This window comes from Pundamilia nyererei, unplaced genomic scaffold (assembly GCF_000239375.1).
Source record: "Pundamilia nyererei isolate P.nyererei 1_Seehausen unplaced genomic scaffold, PunNye1.0 scaffold00084, whole genome shotgun sequence".
Lineage (NCBI taxonomy): Eukaryota > Metazoa > Chordata > Actinopteri > Cichliformes > Cichlidae > Pundamilia > Pundamilia nyererei.
Window position 1 is genome coordinate 586741 of NW_005187485.1, and position 19482 is coordinate 606222.

At 41.4% G+C, this 19482-nt stretch overlaps 1 protein-coding gene across 5 annotated transcripts in view; it reads right to left on the reverse strand.

Moving 5' to 3' along the window:
• The window catches only part of fhod3b (formin homology 2 domain containing 3b), a 92145-nt gene that overhangs the window by 6910 nt on the left and 65753 nt on the right, over window positions 1-19482 (reverse strand). For 2 of the 5 annotated variants that reach the window (XM_005738428.1, XM_005738427.1), the window contains exons 6-22: window positions 13601-13695; window positions 12690-12801; window positions 11651-11745; window positions 10871-11014; window positions 10489-10733; window positions 9031-9150; window positions 8730-8900; window positions 7872-7931; window positions 7074-7196; window positions 6782-6916; window positions 5763-5813; window positions 4947-5137; window positions 3450-3980; window positions 2439-3352; window positions 1764-1922; window positions 1291-1473; window positions 673-792 (exon numbers count right to left, since the gene is read on the reverse strand). In XM_005738428.1, coding sequence (XP_005738485.1) covers window positions 673-792; window positions 1291-1473; window positions 1764-1922; window positions 2439-3352; window positions 3450-3980; window positions 4947-5137; window positions 5763-5813; window positions 6782-6916; window positions 7074-7196; window positions 7872-7931; window positions 8730-8900; window positions 9031-9150; window positions 10489-10733; window positions 10871-11014; window positions 11651-11745; window positions 12690-12801; window positions 13601-13695 — 3449 coding nt within the window. The remainder of the gene's footprint in view (window positions 1-672; window positions 793-1290; window positions 1474-1763; window positions 1923-2438; window positions 3353-3449; window positions 3981-4946; window positions 5138-5762; window positions 5814-6781; window positions 6917-7073; window positions 7197-7871; window positions 7932-8729; window positions 8901-9030; window positions 9151-10488; window positions 10734-10870; window positions 11015-11650; window positions 11746-12689; window positions 12802-13600; window positions 13696-19482) is intronic. The other 3 variants (XM_005738429.1, XM_005738430.2, XM_005738431.2) reach the window with 3 other exon arrangements.

Here is a 19482-nt window from a genome sequence, read left to right on the forward strand (position 1 = left end):
TTTCAGGGCTGACTGATTATTCTGCTCACCACAGCGAAGCTAAAAAGCCAGAATGAAAGACATAATCCTAATCCTAACGGGATCTCCCCTTGTTCTCCTGCCAGCTTTAAATGGCTTACTGCAAAATATAAACGTGGCCATTATTTACGGTAACTGCCTGTTTTGATGTTGATGACTTATGTTTCCCCTTTGCATGTTTGGCTCGCATATCCCAGAGGTTCATTCATAAATACACTTACTCACAGCTGCATACACACCGAGGCACACGCAAGGGCAAAGAAACACAGATGACAAAGTGAGACAAAAACAAAACAAATGAAGGAAAAAAAACAGAGACACATATGCAGGTTCACACATAAAAAGGCCAGACAAAAAGAAATTCTCAGAAATCCCAAAACCTTCCCTCCCCTTTTCTCTTTTTGACACACACACACACACACACACACACACACACACACACACACACACACACACACACACACACACAGAAAGGACCAGGTTTAGCAGAGGCCTTGACAAGTGTTTTTACTGTAGAAGGACAGTATCTGGTGCAGTCAGGCACGCAGAACTCTTGCCAAATCAATAGGCTGTCAGAGGAGGTGGGGGGTGAGGAGCACTGCAGAAAATGTACAAAGCGAGTAAACGCTACAAACGACTTGGAGGTTTACTTACATTGGAGCCATTGAGAAAGTTGCCAATGGCAAGTAACGTGGTCAAAATGTATCTGAGTGTCTTATTTTTTTCCAGCTGATCCATTCCTTCCTTCAAGTCCTGCAAAGGCTCTGCCACTTCCTAAAAGAGCAGGAAAATACAGTCATGAAGCACATGACACATCCCTGCATGCCTATTTTTTTTCCAGTGAAGTCTGTTCTTCTCTCATCATACAGATGTACCCCATATAGGAAAAACAAATCTTGTTTAAACTATTCACTGTATATAAAAGGCGGATGAAGTTTCTGGACGTCAAAAGTGAAGATAGTTTGAAAGTGCCTCAAACCTGCATTCTTTCTAGTGGCCAGCAGGAGGAGACCACTGGGTGCAAAAGGAAGTACAGTTGTACTGAAGTCTACTGGAAAGCTGTTGCTAAGCCAAGATAATCACCAACTGGCTGTAGCTTCATATTTACAGATTTCGTGCGATAATTGCTCATATTTCACTAACTAATCGCAAGCATATTTCCTAATATATCCTTTTTTAATTCACAAAATTTAATTTTATTATAAGGAAATTAGAAGCAAAAATGAGATATAATGCACTTTTGCAACTGCTACAAGCACGATTGATGCTGACCTTCTCAATAATTTCGTAGTCCATCTTGAATGCCCACAGCTGCAGGCGAGCAGACAGCTCTGTGATGGAGGAGAGGGTGAGAAGGAACTGTTCAGCACTGCCCAGGGGGATAGCAGGGTTGACCAGCTGAGCTTCCTGGATCTTTTGCTTCTCCTCCTCTGTGGGGATCATTGTGAGTATTTTCTAGTGGCAGGAAGAGAAAAGTTAGGGAGAAGGTGGGAAAACAGGCGTATAATACCATTTAAACACATTGATTTTTTTGTTTTGTTTTGTTTTTTTTACTGTAAATCAGAGTAAATAAAACAGAAGATTCAATTCAAAATTGCATGAAAACAACTCGAAATCAAGCTGATGATCACAATATATCTTAGCATCTCTGTATTCTGATAAGCTGGGGAGTTAAGATGAGTGGGAGAGAGAGGAAGAGTCCATAGGTGTGCGTCATAAGGCAGAACCTTATTAAAAAGACTTACCTCGATGCCTTCTTTGTTTAGTGCGTACTCATCAAAGTTGAGAATGGCAGTCTTGATTGTGCGGGGAGGAGGTAAGACAGTCAAACCGATGTTTATAGCATTGCTGCGCTTTGAGTCCAGGACTATGATCTCTTGCCGTTTGCCATCAACAGCTGCTTTCTACAAGATACAGAATATTACGAGTGTGTAAGAAGTGTGCAAAAATGTATCCAACACATCAACCTTGGTAGAAAAACCTCAGTTATAATTATTTTTTCTTTTTCCTGATTCCCTGTGTGGTCTGTGCTTAAAAGACTTGGAGGTCTACATGGCAGTGTTTCATGTGTTACAGTACATGTTTCTTAAAATGTCACAGCTTTCTGCACTTGAAGGCATTATTTTAGAACATATTTTAGTTTCCGGAGCAGGGTTGGCCCCTGAACCTACAGATTTTTGAATCAGTGGATCCTGTAATAACTCTGAAGATTTAAGAATGTGTTGATGTGCTCTGGTCCCATAGTTTACTTTAACATAGAGGTAGGGGTGACTTAATCTAAAGTCCGTCTTGTACCGTGTGCTTCCTGATTTATATGAGACAACAAGCACAATTAGCACCAAACTAAATCACAAAATGATCCTTTCAAATAACCAGCTAGGGAGGAGAGCTGCTCTAATAGCAGTCTAGACAGCAATTACCTTCGTGACAGAGAGCTCCTTGGATTTGGACTCAAACAGCTGCTCCAACTTGGATGTGTCCAGTGTAACTGGCTCCAGTTTGGACCAGAGAGAATCCTTACAGAATTTATGACTCTTACACTGCCAGTCCACAGGACGAACCTCATTCCAGAAGAGACGGATGGTCTTCTTCTTCTTCTGGAAGAGAGGAATATCCCCTCGGCTCAGCTGAGGGGATGGCGGAGGGATAGGGGCCATAAATGGTGGAGGTGGAGGCATCATTTTGCCAAGGATGGGAGGAGGTGGGGGGCATCCAAACAGTGGTGGTGGTGGTGGCAGGGCGGTATTGCACGGCAGGGGAGGAAGAGGTGGTATTAGGTCACCTGACCCTGTCGTGCTGTCCATATCTAAAATGTCCATGTCATCCTCATCCTTCAGGTCGGTGAAGTCCATATCTTTGATCCGCAGCTCTCTTGGTTTGGCCATCAACTGGTCCCAGATATAGTCCGACTCTTTCTTTGGGGCTAACGTTGACGAGGCAGCGGGCGATGATTTTTCAGCCTGTTGCTGCTCTTTTGACATCTCTGCTTCAGGTGGAGATGTCAGGCCTTTGACCAAATTTCCAAACTTCCCCGCCACTGCCCGGACGCTGCCCTGATTGTCCAGATTTCCCACCTCCATCTTTTTCACATTTTCTTCTCTGGCCTGTCTGTGAGCCTCCAGTGTGGAGATCCTGCTAGCCAAACTCGCCACAGAGTCATTCACCTCCTCCTTCTCACATTTACACTTCTCCTTTTCAGATTCTCCCACTTTCCCATCATCCTCAGCGGCCGTCTTCTGAGCATAGAGCATGTCCAGCATGAAGCGTTTCCCGTTGAGAATTTTGTTGCAGTGGTCATTCACATCTGCCTCTTTAATGCACTGAGTCCATTGGCCTGAAGGTATAGAAACAATTTCGATCAAATAGAAGGTAATATGAATAGTTGATCATCAAAGTAAGCAAATAAAATCTGCAAAATGTTTTAACTCTACCTGCTTCGATTTCACGGTTGAGTTTCACCTCCCGCTCCTCTCTCTCCAGAGTGCTACTTGTGGAGGAGATGCTGGATGCAGAGCAGTTGTCCTTTTCATTCACCTCTTCATTCTGCCTCTCTTTTTCACTCAACAGCACACTGTCATCTACATCCCTTTCTGTCACCTGCTCCTTCTCAGACTCCTCCTCCAACTCTACTGCTTCTGCTTCTACATCCGGCTCTCCCTCCTTTACCTTATCAGTTACATCTGCTTCTTCTTCTGCTGCCTCATCCATACGCTGTCTCCGCTCCTCAAGCTTCACCTGCTCTCGTGTCTCTTCCTTACTCTTGCCTGACTGTCCAATTGAAGCCACCTCTACCGCTACCTTCTCTTCAGCAACAACATCCTCTGTCTCTGCCTGCGACACCGCCTCAGTTTGCTGTTTGTCTGGTTCAGGGGGAGGTGCAGGGGAAGGTTCTAATACTGGTAACTCTGGTGCTGCGCTTTTTATTCTGGTCTGTGGTTCAGCATGTGGGATGTGTTCTGTTCCTGGAAGAGAAATTACGGCAATATTAAAGAAAAATGTTACTTTAAATGTTTCTGTACAGAGTTATGTGCCAACGTATAACTCTGATAGTGTTCAAGAACAAAAAAAAAGTTAAAGGAAAATCTAAAAATATATTTAAAATTGCTTCCCGGCATATCATTAAGTGTGCTGATACTGACATTCTCAGACTGAAATACATAAATCAATCACCTAATCCCTTTATACGACTGGCTGAAACACTGCAATGCTTTACGAAAAGTCTGAGAAAAATCCTTCAGCTTCAGCCTTTATCTTCAGTTTAAAGTCACCAAAGAAGCATGCTTTACGAAGATAAACTGAAGAAAAAAACAAGAAATTTCTGATTACAATCTTACATTGAAGTATCTTGAAATTACTGAGAGTCCATCAGCTGTTAACCTTTGATATCAATCCATAGGAGCTGAAGGCCGAGCGTAAGCACCTCTGCACATCTACATTGCAGTGCAGCTTCAGCCCAGCTTCTCCTTTTGTTGCTTTGTCTGACTTTATCATTTATATAGCGCCAAATCACAACAACACTTGCTTCAAGGTGCTTTATATTGTAACGTAAATATAGATGGTTTCCCTTATTTACTAAGTGGTCACAACAACAGATGAATAAGCACAATTTATTCGGCACAGGTTTTTGTACTGGATGCAACCCTCCCTCTTACACAGGCTTGGAACTGGTACAAGGAGTACACTAGAACCCTATATTATTTGTGTATAAGGCAAATGTGTTAACCACTACACTATGGAGCCATTAAATCACAGCAGATGGAAACAGAATTATTTTTATCAAGTTTTAATGACAGGCCAAGTGAGGGAGACAGGAGCACAAACAGCCAGTATTGTGTCCTTCAGCTGTGTCATCAAGCATTCATTCACTCATTCATGCACATATCTCTCAAGTCCTAATGAAGAATACATGTTTGACAAACAAGGTGTACCCAAACTCTGGTGTGTGATGGTGGAGGTGTCTTCCTGTGAAATCACGGATGAAGGTGTAGCACAGCGGGATGCTGAGCGGCTGGCGGGGTTTGGACTCAAACACAGAGTTATCTCCGTTCGCCCTCTTGTTGGCACTTTGGGGCGCTCCCGCTCAAACTCCTCCGCAGCTACCCGTTCCACAGCCTTGTACCTGCAGTGACAAACAGCTGCTTTTACTTTTATGTGGACACTGCGCTGTAGTTACATGAAAAGCGGTAATGGATAACTAAATAAAATACAGGATGCACAGTAAATTTGTTATGGTGATGAGGATGATGTTTTTTGGGGTAGTGACATCTATATAAGCATAAATCTCCAGCAACTCTAACTATTGAAATATACATGACAGTTTAGACTTTAGAGGTATGATGACCTCATATAACAATGATCAAAAAGTTATGTCAATGAATAGAAGCCATTTACGTTGTCTCATTCCAGGGTAATTACGGAAAATGGAGCCATAGTCCCATTACTCAATGACTGAAATGATGACAAATCATATCCATGTTGATAAAGTTGCCAAAGTTCTCTATAAGATTTTTGGCACGAGGTAACACTTCACATGTCCCTCAAAATTGTGTAAGTTGCATTTTCAAAAAACATGCATGCCAAAAGACAACTACACACTATTCCTGTTAAACGTTGGAACAGCTTAAGGCTGAGGCAAATTGTACATCTTATATCTGATCAGATATTAAAATGCTTTTTAGTTTTTAACCTAGCTTCACAGCTGCAGCAGTGCATGCATGTGAAACCCTGAAACAAAGTAACCTCACCTTTCTTCTCTGGCTTGTCTTGCTTCTTCCCTCTTTTCAACATAATCTCGACTGAGACAGAAAGACAGAAACGGATCATGGAGAGCAGGGAGAGCATGGGCAAAAGACAGTTTAAACCTGCATTCATACTACATAAGATTTTTATTTACATCTGATATGTACAAAGAGATCGCCGTATGATGCTCCATCTGCCGTTATTCTCTTTACAGTGTACACCACTGTATGGACAAAAGTACTGGGCTGTGTACACATTAAACTTACAGGAGCTGCTGATGCTGATGTCAGAGGAGGAACTGTGCAGTTACTGGATCAGCAGAGCGTTGGACTTACATGGGATCTCTTGCCACCCCCTCTGTTCAATGCTGGATGTTCAGAGTGGACATAGATGGCCTTTTTTTACTCTTGTCAGTTCAAAACGTGAACACTGGCATCCTCGAAAGAGTGGCCTTTATGTTTTAGATGCAGATCCACAGCCAAATTTGTCCTGTTGAGGTGGCTCTTGTATGTTGTGCGATTTATGATGTGGCAGTTTGGTTTCTCCAATGTAGACGTCTGAGCATTGCTAACCGCACTGCACAGCAATACACTGTGTTGCTTAGCTTGTGTTTGGGAGTTTTGAACCAGTGTTCATCTGAGGGTGTGGCTGGGTCTTAAGTCCACTGGGATGTCATGCTCAGTGAAAATTCTCCTGAGCTTCTCTGACAAGAATGACCTTTAAAACGACCCATTAATTTACAAATGTTTGCAAAGATAGACTGAATAGTTAGGTGCTTGCTTTTAAACACCAGTGGCAATGGAGTGAAATTAGCTGATTTCAAAGTTTAGGAGGTGTGGCCCAATAATTTTGACCATTTAGTTTATCTGGTTATCCTCACCACATATCCTCACACTGGAGAGATACGTGGTCATCTTTAGTGAGTGAAGATGGCCTGTTGTTAACCCGTCTTTAATAGGTTCCACTGTACAGAAGCTATACATCATTTTTTTAAATGCTAAGAAGTCACATAAGGGAGGCTAACCTAAAGCGGTTCCTCTCCTCTCTTTCAATCCTCTGCAGTCGCTCCTCTCTTTCCTGGCGTCGCCTCTCTCTCTCTGCAGCCAGAGACTCCTGATGCTGTCTGTATGATAATGTTAGCAGCCCCCCTATAGCAGGTCTGTGAATCAGAGAAAAAGAGCAAATAAGATTAAATTATTGCTAATTAAGTGAATGACATATACTTTGATTTATGCATTTGGAAGTTTCTTCAAAATAAAAGCTTGACAGAGTTATAGTTAACATTAAAAATCGTTTGCATTAGCCCTGTTGCTAACCTGTCAGGTTTGGATTCTGGTGTGGAGGTTGCTGAACTATTAAAACGACGGACGGGTGATGTAGGAGTTTGGTTCTGGGATATGGATTTGACGCCAGGATGTTGAGTGCCATTGCCACTGATTCTGTCAAAAGAAAAGGAAAAAATATGTATTGTGCTGAAGACAGACGAAGACACAGAGGTGGATGCACATCATCACCACTAAAACAATTTAAGTAAATAACTTCAATGTGGCCTCTTAATAAAAACAAAAAGATGAAAAAACCTGACAAATGACGTTTTTTCAGATTTTTTTTGTAAAACAATAAATTTGAGATATTATTAAATATATTTTAGCAAGAAAAATCTAATATTTATTAAAGAGCTTGCACATACTTGTGGACTAGCCATTACAAGAACATCAAAAATGATTTTGGTAATTACCAGTACTCTTAATTCCGTGCAGCTATAGCTATGTGCTCTTGCACTGGGTGGTGGTGTAATACATTTCTTAAGCACTGTATGACTTATAACTGTATAACTTAAACTACGGCGACTGTCCCACTAAGGCAGTTCAGCAGCATCACTGTGAGAAAATCCATCCATCAGTTATTGCTCATCCATGTCTGTGTGTGAAAACAGCTCAGCTGTAATTATTATTATTTTTGACTAACTTGCACAACAGTAAAAATGGTATCATTACATTTTCAGTAACTTAAGCAGACCCAGTCACTGTTGTGCCAAACGTTTTATACTACTGTTCAACTCTAAAGCTCTTATATATCTTGTTTAACATTGGCCTGTTGACTCCTTGTCTTACCTTTCAGCCCAGCAGGGCTTTCTAGCAGGGCAAGATGAAGGAGATGCATTATCTGTCAGACTGAAGATGTAAGTGAGAGAAAAGTCAAGTCAGATTTGAAAGACTCCAAAGATTAAATATCTAGCTGTTAGTCACATAAAGAAGACAGTTTGAGGAAGGAGGGCTGCAAGACTACAAGACGACAGAGCAGACAGGGACGATACAATATCTCCCTCTGTCTCACTGATTAAGCGTGCAATTTAAAAAGCAAAATCTACCATAATTTAGTGTTCATTTTTTATTGTCCAGTGAACACCATTTGCTACATGCAGAGCAATGTGGTTTCTGTTGCTACAGACCTACAGACTTCAGCTTAAACATGAGCAGAACTACACAGTAACTGTAACCCACAGTAACAATTGAAACTCATTAATGCTCTGACATCATTTATCGCCTCGTCTTGGATTAACTGTGGCACAGAGCCACAATGAAAGACAGATGAGGACTAAATGCAAAATAATGCTTTCCAACATCATGGAAAAGGACGGGGCTTAATAACTTCATCGTGTAGTGCAAGTCTTCAGTGATGGCATTTCATTTTTGTACAATTATTTGTATTTTTATGATTGAAATGCTGGGTAAAGGTATAGTGAGATATACACAGACAACGGTGATGGAGTGGTTCCACATTGAGAGGTGTGCATGTAAAGTAGTGCTTTCTCAACCGCAAACGACACCTGCCTCTGGTTTAAGTCAGGGGACAGAGGGATGGAAAAAGGGTGGAGAGGCTGGGGTGGACTGATACAGAGGGTGTGCAGAGCTTGACGCTCTATTCAGAGCAAATTGGAAGAAAGAGTCAGGTGGCTGTGAGGAACACACCAAGGACTAAAGGTCCTCTTTTTAGGTGGAACGGACACAGGAGAAGATGCCCTGGTCTTGACGCTGAGATACTCTCTCTGCCCTTCAGGGTCACTGGCTTTAGGGAGGATGTTGGCCATACACTTTATGTTCAAACACATGTTAGGAGTGTCTGCTACATCTGGAACCGCACTAGGATGACAAAATACAAGAGAGTAGGAGTCGAGAGAGAGTGAAAATAATCCAAAATGGAAGAGAAAGTAGGGAGGCACTGTGTGAATAAAAATGGAGAAACTGTATCACGGTAGTTGGCCTAAAATACCTGTGAGTGCCCTGACTAGAGGAATCAGAGACTGGATGACTTTCATCATCTGCCTCATCCTCCTCCTCCTCCTCCTCACCCTCCTCCTTATCAGCCTCATCGTCTTCCTCTTCCTCTTCCCTGTGGTGGGCGAGGAGGGGTTGAGGGTTGAAAGGAGGAACGGGAGGATGCAGGGGAGGCGAGAGAGAAGAGAAATTGGACAAAGACAACGTGAAACCACACAGCAGAAGATAAAAGGGAGAGCACACAGAAAAGATGAAAATCTACAGACATGCTTTTCAAGAAAGCATTAAAATTATTAGTGCAGAAGAGAGACATGCCTGAGAAGGTTAGTAGAATTTTAGTAATCCTGGTTTTATGACATGATAAAACAGTTAAAGGACAACTTTAATAATACCACTAATACAAAAGAGAAGAAGAGTATTTGATTTAATAAGGAGTGTTAAGCCTGTAGGATATGTTGTGTGTTTGAGCTGATAGTTTGGGGGTCGCCATACACGAGTCTGGGCCGGTTTGCTGTTTGGATCTCTCTCAGTTGTCTGGATTTCATTAACAATATGGAAAATTGTGATCTTCAAAGGCGGCTTGAATTTCCTGTGGTGGACTGGAAGAAGCTAGCTAGCATGGTATCATATGACCTGCTGAATTGAATTTAAGTTAACCTGAAGATCTGAGTGCTACCAGGGGTAAGGGGTATGCTTCTTGTAAAAAGCTTGTTAATAATGATTGGGGAGAGAAAGACAAAAAAGAAGACTACAAATAATTTCCAGTTTGCCTCCTGGAGCATGATCTAGAATAAAGAGGTTAAAGTAATGTTCATCAAAAGGATCTGTGCTTTTATCGGGTATAATCCCTTTAAGCATTTAAACAAGGCTGCAATTTGCTTCTTGCCGGAGTCACCAGATGCAGTCTGTGCAGTCACCAAGGTCTGTCATATATAAAACATGTGGCATGGTGGAGTTTAAGATCAGTGCACGCCCGCTGAAGGAAGCCTGACTTCAGAGTGAGAGCAGATAGCTCATATCTCGTGTTTGCAAAGGCTTCCTTTTTCCTCGAGCGGCAGGAGAATGTCTGTGACAGAAAATTAATTTAAATGTCACTTTGCTGCAGCAGTCTTCTCTTTGCCATTCTTTAAATTACTATATAATGAAATTCTTTTCCTCAGCTCTGGACAGGGTAGAGCTCCACAAATGAAATATAATACACACTTGTAGTCGGGCAGCCTTCCTGTAAAATAACTCAATGGGAATCATTTGTGATTCCTTTTTACTTGCAGCTATCTTTCAGGCTTTAGATCACCCAGCTGGATGAAACATTTAATAACGAGGTCATGGTCGACCTGCCTGTGCATGTGCTCTGCTCTAGGTCATTACTTAATAAACGCCAAACTAAATCTTTCTTTTAGTGTCCTAATTCTCTTCCACTTCTCCTCTCCTTTGCTTCTTTTGCAAACTTTACCTTTCACTGATATCTTCATGCTGGCTACCAAAGCGGAGGAAGCCACTTGCACGAGCGTGACTGGTGCTGGGTGATGCTGGGGCAGAAGCATGGCCTCTGCTATTCTGAAGCGAATGTCTCCGGCTGCGTCTTCTCTCCAGGCCTCGCCTCTCATTAGTGCCGCCGACACTGGCCCGCCGGCGGTCCTTTCGCCCACTCGGGGGCAACTGGGTGTCATCGTCACCGTCCTCATGACGGAGAGTCATCTAGGTCAAAGAGACAGCGAGTGAATAAAGTATAACAGGGATCTTTACACAGACGCATTCCCGGCTGCTATTTGACTTATTAGACACACTGAGCTTGCTTGTACAGAGATAAAGGTTTGTACTGAAGGCTTCCTGACCTCATAGATGTTGAACTGTTCCACGAGGTCGAGATCAGTGCCTTTTCTGCTTAGGTGTCTCTGGGCCGTGGCTTCGATGCCTTGCTCCTCCAGACAATCCACCATGTCATAGTAGGAGTCCTGGTCTGGTAGGCCTGCCAACGTCTGAGACACGCACAGAAGCAAACACATGCGAATTTCCATCCATCCATTTTCTTAGCTGCTTATCCAATCATTCAAGCTGTCACAGGGCAACAGGAAGGGTACACCCTCGATACTTGCCAGGGCCAACACATGATAATGAAACAATAACAAAACTAAACTGATAATTCACCTGCAGGACTGAAGCTAATCTGAGTAATAAATAATATATTCAAGTAATATATTTAAAAACGATCTGTAGCCAGGCTGTATACCTAAACATATTAGTAGTATGTAAACACATTTTTCTATATCCACAAGGATAATAAACACTGAACACCAGCAGCCCTGTATCCACACTTAAATCATTTTACACTCCTGCAGTTTATTCTTCATTACCACAGTTACTGCAATTTCATATAAGCAACATTTGCAATCCCACAAACACACAAATACAAATGACCTCTCACCTCAAAAGACTTTCTTTGTTATCTCTACATTATTCAGGTGCTGATAAAACAATCTATATACAATATATAAAGGGGGCTTTAAATGTAGCAGATTGGGAAGGAAAACCACTAGAGACAGGCAGGTAAATGCTATACTCCAAGGTAATGCAGAAATAGTTGGTTAAATAGTATCTAAATAGTATTTACTGACCTTATTGATGAGCGTCATTGCGAACACCAGCAGCTCTGTATCCACTCCATCCTTCTCATCAAGGATCTCCATGACATTTGACCACAGTTTTGTACCTGCATCATGAAAACACATGCAACACAAGTGTGTATAAAAAGAAAAGTTATTTCAAGGTTTACAAAGATGCTGAACAACTACAAAATCTGAAATCATCCATTTGATCATCTCACAGTTTGTCATAAAAACCGATTTGGCTCTGTCGCTGTGTAGCAATATAAAAAATAAAACCTTTTAAGTCATCTTATTGCGCCAGCAGACTTTGCAGTATGGCTTTCATCTTCCTCTAGAAACACAGCAGTAAAAATGAAAAACAAAAAACGGAGGCGTCTGCATGTGGCAATAAGCAAGGAGCACCGTCTCAGCCATGAAGACCAACTCCTCTCATCGGGAGACAGGGGATCATGTTCAGTCCTCTTACGCAACAGCAGAAGTGACAGAGGGATACCTGAGCCCTGCACACGGATGACCAACCCCCTGCTGTATGCCACAGCACAATGCTGAGCTTTTAGGATGGCAGGTAACTGAACCCCACTGCAGGCAGGAGATAGACTCCTTCTCAATAAGCCTCATTCCATGCGTGGCTGTGGCGCGGCTGAGAACAACTGATCGGACCGCGCTTTCTGTGTTTTACTGCTCAGGTTTCACTGAGCAGCCGAGAATTAAAACTTAATGATGATGCTATGTAGCAACAAATCCCACAGAGACTAAATATAAGGTGAACATATTCAATAATTAAATAGTAGCACACACTGTAGTTTTATGGGGAAGTAAGTGGAATTTATGATTGGCTTAAAGACTAGCATATGCAAATAACTCCATTAGCTCCAACATATTACACACTGAATTCACTGACACTCTGGTTAATGCAGCAGGTTTCCGATGTTTTCTCCTTTATTAATATCTATACTATGTGAGTGTGGGAATAGAGAACGAGTCGGTCCCTCCTTTGACAGTAGTGTTGTGCATTTATGTTTGTTTCTCAGTTATGCAAGCATCGTACCCCTTTTGGTATCCACAGCGTTCACAGCCTTTATGAGAAGGGCAGCATTGGACTCGGTGTACTCGACAAACACCAGCAGCAGCTTTAGGGATGTCTTCACCACCAGACGAAACTGTGGAAAGAAAAACAATCTGTTAAAGCAACAAACACAGAGCGCACAAATTCAACTGTGAACTTAATGTTTCTGCAAACAACTATGATGAGCATGTGCAAGCCCTTTAAATTCCAGATGCTTAATGGCATCAAATGGTGAAAGCCCTTTCCTTTAGGGGCAGTCTTGCAAGGTTTTGATAAGAGTGCTGTGTGCCACTGACGGCTCATGGGAACACACTGTACAGCAGTCAGACGGTATAAAAATGCCATAAAAATCAAAATGCTGAACCACAGATGAGCCTCAAAATAAAGCAAGATATCTAAGGTTTAGTAAATGTTTCCAGTGATTTACACCACTGTAAAATATGGAAAAAGAGATTTAAGAAAAAAAAGTAGGTGAGAAGAGTGTTATGGTTATGATATGCTGCAAAGCTGAGGTTAAAATCAACACAATGGGAGGGGTGGTGCACAACAAGTTTTCTTTCCTGGCGAGGTGATTACAAAGACGGGGTTCAGATTAAAAGAAAAATAAACCAGACACCAAATAGTTTGTCAGTATTTACACGGAAAGGCAGGAAAGTAATTTGTAAGAACATCAAAACTGTGTGAAAAGAGAGCCAGTGCAGCTCCCTCATCTGCTGCACATTTGCTGCACATACTGCAGTCTGGCCAGTAGAGGGCTGAGGTGACCACACTGACAGCAGGGCAGCAAGTATAGGATTTTATCCTTCTCATCAGTGGCCAGGTGGTGTCGTTGAGTTGATCTTACAGGATATCTACAGTGTGGAGTCATTTTAAAAATTTTTTTTATTTTTTACCTTGGATCCAACCAGCGTGTAAAGCCACTGGATCGTTTCATTGTGAGATATGAGGCCGTTCATCCCGTCCACGTACAGCATTATTTGACCAAGAGCTGGAGAAAAGGAGAGTGGGAAAGGCAGACAAAAGAAAGACATGGGAGGAAAGAGCACAGGGATGGTCAATCGTATGGTATTACAGTTGATGTTTTCATCGTTTCATAATTGTCCATCAAACCTGTCTTTGCTCTCAGTGGAATCCTGACTATGCAAAGCAGGTGAAACTTAAGTTTCACCAATGATTAAGGGATAACAGACTGTATTCAGTTTACTTTGGTGCTTTTTGAGAGATTTCAGCCCCAATATATGACAGGAGACATGACCTTGTGGTACAATACTGTGCAAAAATCTTTATATTTTGCTAGATAAATGAGGTACAGTGGTTTACTCATACGTGCAAGTATACATGGAAATTTATATGGCGAAACCAGAGTTTGTACAATTGATTTTAATGAGATTGGAAATCAATATTTGATTTACTTTATCAGAGCCTGAACTCTCTTAGGCAGCTTTCTTGTCATTTCTTTAAGGAGTCTTCAGGAATTGCTCTCCAGGCTTCTTGGCTGGGGAGGCCAAACCATGACTCTGCTTTTACTGCATTGGCAGTGTGTTTGGGATCATTGTCGCGTCAAGAATGAAGCTTCTGCCAATCAGGATCTTACCAGATGGTATTTCATAGTGGACTAAAATATGATGGCAGTTTTCTGCATTCATAATTCCTCCTCTGTAAATACTGTTGACAATGCATCACTCTATAAGACTTCTGACACTGACCTTCAGTTGAGTTCTTGTGTAATTTGGCATACCTCAGGCTTTTCTACCCGTTTTCCTCCATTAAGAATGACTTCTTGACATCCTTCCATTGAAACCGTTCACTTCTGCTGAAGATACCATTTAAAAATGTCATGCATAGGCAAAACACTGTTTCACCTCTTGAGCTGGTTGCCTTCCTTATGCTTGAATGATTCATATGTTGATATTAAGTGGCTTAACGAACAAAAATCATTGCTCTGGTCGGGTATGAGGACTGGTTTGAAAATGGTTGAAGAAAAGCTTTGAAAACATTCAGAAAACCTGGAAAACTTGTTCAAGATGACAAAAAATATACAAGAAAATCTGCCTCCTTGCAAGCAAGCTATCAAGAAATGAGGAATGGCTCAAGACTTGTGCACAGCACTGTATATAAGACCAAAAATGTACACTATCAGATCATTTCCCCCTGTATTATTCACACATTCTCTAATTCTTTTTTATTTTGGTGAAATAAGACAATGATCTTCCAACACTCTAGTTTTATATATGTAGTAATTGTAGTAAATGTAGTAGTAATTATATATGAACTGTACATGCAAACTGGAGTTGCTGTGAAAATTGAAAATCTCAACAATTAGGTGAAGATCTTAAAAAAAAACATCACTTGTCCACATTCAACTCTCAAGTTAGTGGACACAACTGGGGGCAGTATAACTGAGCAGAGTGCCTCAATGGAAGCTGACATGACTTCTATCTGTAACAGGATACATAAATAAGAACCTAATCAGAGCCAAGGGATCTCAGTGGGGGGCAGTAAAAGTGTAGGGCTTCTGTTGAAGGAGATGGGGGAAGGGAGATAAACATTACAGGACAGGAGTGGAACAGACAAAAGCACCATTTAAAATGTGGTGGGTGTTTTTGTTTTGTTTTTAAAGCAGCATCTCAGAGGAAGTCCACACATGTAGAAGTAATGCTTTCATACATTAGACCACAACAAGATGAGTTCAGTTTGAACCCACAGAAACTTTACATGATACATTAGCTGACACGGGGGGAAGAGCACGTGACGCATTAAAAGTGGAACATTTTTGGAGAGCCTGTTTGACTGTTTCTTGGCAGAAGTTAGAGTGTTGGGAGGTAATAATACATAGGAGAATATTCTCAATAAGTCAAGCCATTGGTGTTTTTATTCAGAAGGATCATATATATATAAAAGTGATCAGATATATTAGCAGCTGTGACAAAAAAGCAGAGAAACAGGTGCTTTGAAACTGTATACATTCACAGATTTTGATCTAATCTCTTCTTTGTATGTTTACATCACTTTCTTATAACATGTTATGATGACAGGCTGCACTTTCTGTTATATACGTATAAATTTCTTCATGCAGTCTTCTAGAGCGGCATTGAAAATCGCGAATATGCAGCTGATAGGCCAAAATTCCCAGGTGCAGCTGCTGTGTGTACATGATGTGTGAGAGCGTGTGGGTGGACAGGCCCTGTGTGTGTCTGTGTGTATGTGCTTGCTGTCGGCGTACTGCAGCGGCAGCAAGCAGCGGTGGCGACAGTGCATCTTTTATAAATTGGGGTTAAGTACTCGCAACATGTCAGAACAGAGAAACGGTCCTTTCCCACTGCGAGCTCTGGGCGTTGTGTCACAGCAGACCACAATAGAATGTGTTTTTAAAAAAGCGATTGACTATCGGTCAGTGCAGGCCAGAGAGAAACCCTCTGTAACTATCCCACCAGACAGCTTTAAAGAGATCATTTACAGCACACTGTGAGCACAGAGTACAAAATAATGATGCACAGTCAATTTTTATACAAACACAAAACAGCCTCAACTTTAAAGAGCTGTGTGGCATTAGCAGACCTGCAATATCATCACTGCACACTTATCTCTTGCGTGCACCTGTGTACGGTATCTGCCTTAGTGCAATGTGCTTTTAAGAAATTCCACTGAAAACACGCATCTTTAATGAGACTTTTAAGTGTCATTACGCAACACGAATGTTCAGTTGCTGACAGATGAGACTTTATCTATCCACCACAAAGCGAGCAGGCTTTTAGATCACGCTGACATGTTATCACAAGGCAACATTTAAAGGTTTTAGCCTATAGAACAGAGGTGCCAAACATAAGGCCAGAATCGGCCCGGCAAAGACTCCAAACCAGCCTCACTGCATGGAAAATGTGAAGGCATATATTTTGCACTTTTAACTGTATTTTGCTACGTTTTACAGCTTTTATGACATCCTTACTACATTGACGTGATTAAGAGAAAAAAGAAAACAACTGAATGAGAGAAAAGTTACCATTTTTTCCCCACTATCTACCATAGAAATTTGTGATTGAGTGACTGGTGTGGTTGAAATTACACTTCTTTTTCTTACAGCAGCTTGCAAAAGTATTCGCCCCCTTTGAACTTTTCCACATTTTGTCACATTACAGCCACAAACATGAATCAATTTTATTGGAATTCCACGTGAAAGACCAACACAAAGTGGTGTACACGTGAGAAGTGGAACGAAAATCATACATGATTCCAAACATTTTTTACAAATAAATAACTGCAAAGTGGGGTGTGCGTAATTATTCAGCCCCCTGAGTCAGCACTTTGTAGAACCACCTTTTGCTGCAATTACAGCTGCCAGTCTTTTAGGGTATGTCTCTACCAGCTTTGCACATCTAGACTGAAATCTTTGCCCATTTTTCTTTGCAAAACAGCTCCAGCTCAGTCAGATTAGATGGACAGCGTTTGTGAACAGCAGTTTTCAGATCTTGCCACAGATTCTCGATTGGATTTAGATCTGGACTTTGACTGGGCCATTCTAACACATGGATATGTTTTGTTTTAAACATATCCAACATATCCATTTGTTGGTCTTTCACGTGGAATTCTAATAAAACTGATTCATGTTTGTGGCTGTAATGCGACAAATGTGGAAAAGTTCGAGGGGGCCGAATACTTTTGCAAGCCGCTGTATGTTACGATATCTCAGGTTTTAAATGTGTAGGTAAAAATCTTTGATTTGATAGATGGAGGCGTTTCATTGGTTACACCTTGAGGTGACAGTTGTTGTGATTTGACGCTATATAAATAAAGTTCAATTTAATTGGTCCGGCCCTCTTAACATCAACGTGGGCTGTATGTGGCCCACCATGCAAAACGAGTCTGACATCTCTGCTACTGAGAGCCAGTCACTCAAGCAGTCAACCGCGCAAAAAACAATCAGAATAAATATCATATTTGAATTTAATTTAGCGAACAGTTAAGATATGGAAATGATATGTTACTTGAACCGTCATGTGGCGCCAGAAAACACACAGCCATTACCTTTTTTCTCACATTCATTAAAACTGCTGCTTCATGAAATTATTCATTGCCAGCGGCCTCTTGATGTACGATTTGACTACAAATCCAAAAACCGCAAAGACCGAATGGTTAGGTAAAATGATACTGTAACTGTTTAGAAAAAAAATTAAATTACCTGTCATTATGGGAAACCTTCATATTCTGGTCAAAACAGTTAAAAGGAGACATTTAATTACTCTCCAAACAATCACGTATGCGGACTGCAAATGAAAGCGATTTACACACACTTTGCTTTAACTAGTCATTTAACGGCCCTTTAAGAATTAGGCTGCCTGCTTCTTACAGTTTTAAGCTTTGAAACTGGGATGAACGTTTGCCATACTTCCCTAAGTGTTGGCCCAAAACCCAGGGTTGTTTTTAAACTGTACAACAGACAGTCATCTATAACTTTAGAAGAGGGTTAATAAGAGGAACATGTGAGTCCAGAGTCTGTAAAGGACTCTCTCCACTCTCAAGCACTGATTTGGGGCCAACAATGTGGGCCTCCATTTATATAATCATGAGCAGCTTTACCATACCTCACACAAAGCGCAACAATAACACTGCTAACTCCCTTTGTATGTACTGTATGTCACGTAATAAGATGCTTGCAGACAATGAGCTCCCTTCAAAGCACAGTGATTAGAGTTAAGATGCATGCCACTGGGGAAAAGGACAGCCAGGGTAAAAAGGACAGCTTTAAAGAAACTTTGAAGTGTCGAGTGAGCAGCCTGTCATCGGTGCAGCACTCTTACACTCAATTTATTTCAACATGCAACTGCCTTAAGAGTGAGTAGAACATTTGGACGACACAGAGTTGCAGCAGGGAACCACAGACTAGGAGACTGGAGGAGACAGACCCTGCTCCCGTGTCTCAAATTCTGAGAGAAGTACAAAATCAAACAACTGAAGTCTGGTGGAAGTGTTTCTTCAGGGCCTCTCCCTCTCATAAACCACAGCAATTATCTTCCACAGCCCCAGGAATGTGCAGGAAGGGCTGCTCCGTGACCACTGCCGAGGTGAGAAGCAGTCTGAGGTCTGTGAAGTCAGCACCAATGCAAGCCAGCTGACGTATATGTTTTTTAAAAAGACAACTTTATCTATAAGGATGCAAGAAATCAAATGAACAACTTTCTGTTTACAGTAAAAAACTGTCCACTTCTCTCCCACTTACCACTCTGGCCCGTTGGTTTCATTTACATTTTGGAATTTATCTAAACTGGGTCAGCCAAACTGTCTGTCAGTGTGCAACATTTATTTTACCAGGACTTTGGGAATGGGGCCAAATCTTTAGCCCCTACAGTGCAACATGGAGACTCTTATCTTGCATTCTGTGCATTAGCCATATGCTGCGCTTAGATTTCTGAGGTGTACTTCCCTGTACCCACTGTACCTGGATCGCTGTATACTGCAAGGCCTGACAAAGGTTTTTTTCTTTCATCTAAATTGATTTTCTACTATGTCAGATTTTAGTATTCACAGAGTTATGGAGATTATTACTGAATACAGATTTGCAAAGCCACTATTTTTCCTGTTGTGACTCATAAACAAATCAGGAGTATTTCCAGCAAATTTGTATAAAGGGTTTATTTGGAGCAACCTAAGATGGTTTTACATATTTATTGGATGATCAGTTAAAATAAAAGATCTAAGTGCATATTAAAAGCAGCAACAATCAACAGTTTATCAACAGTGGATCACATGACTCATTGAAAAGGTCTAGTAGCAATGAATC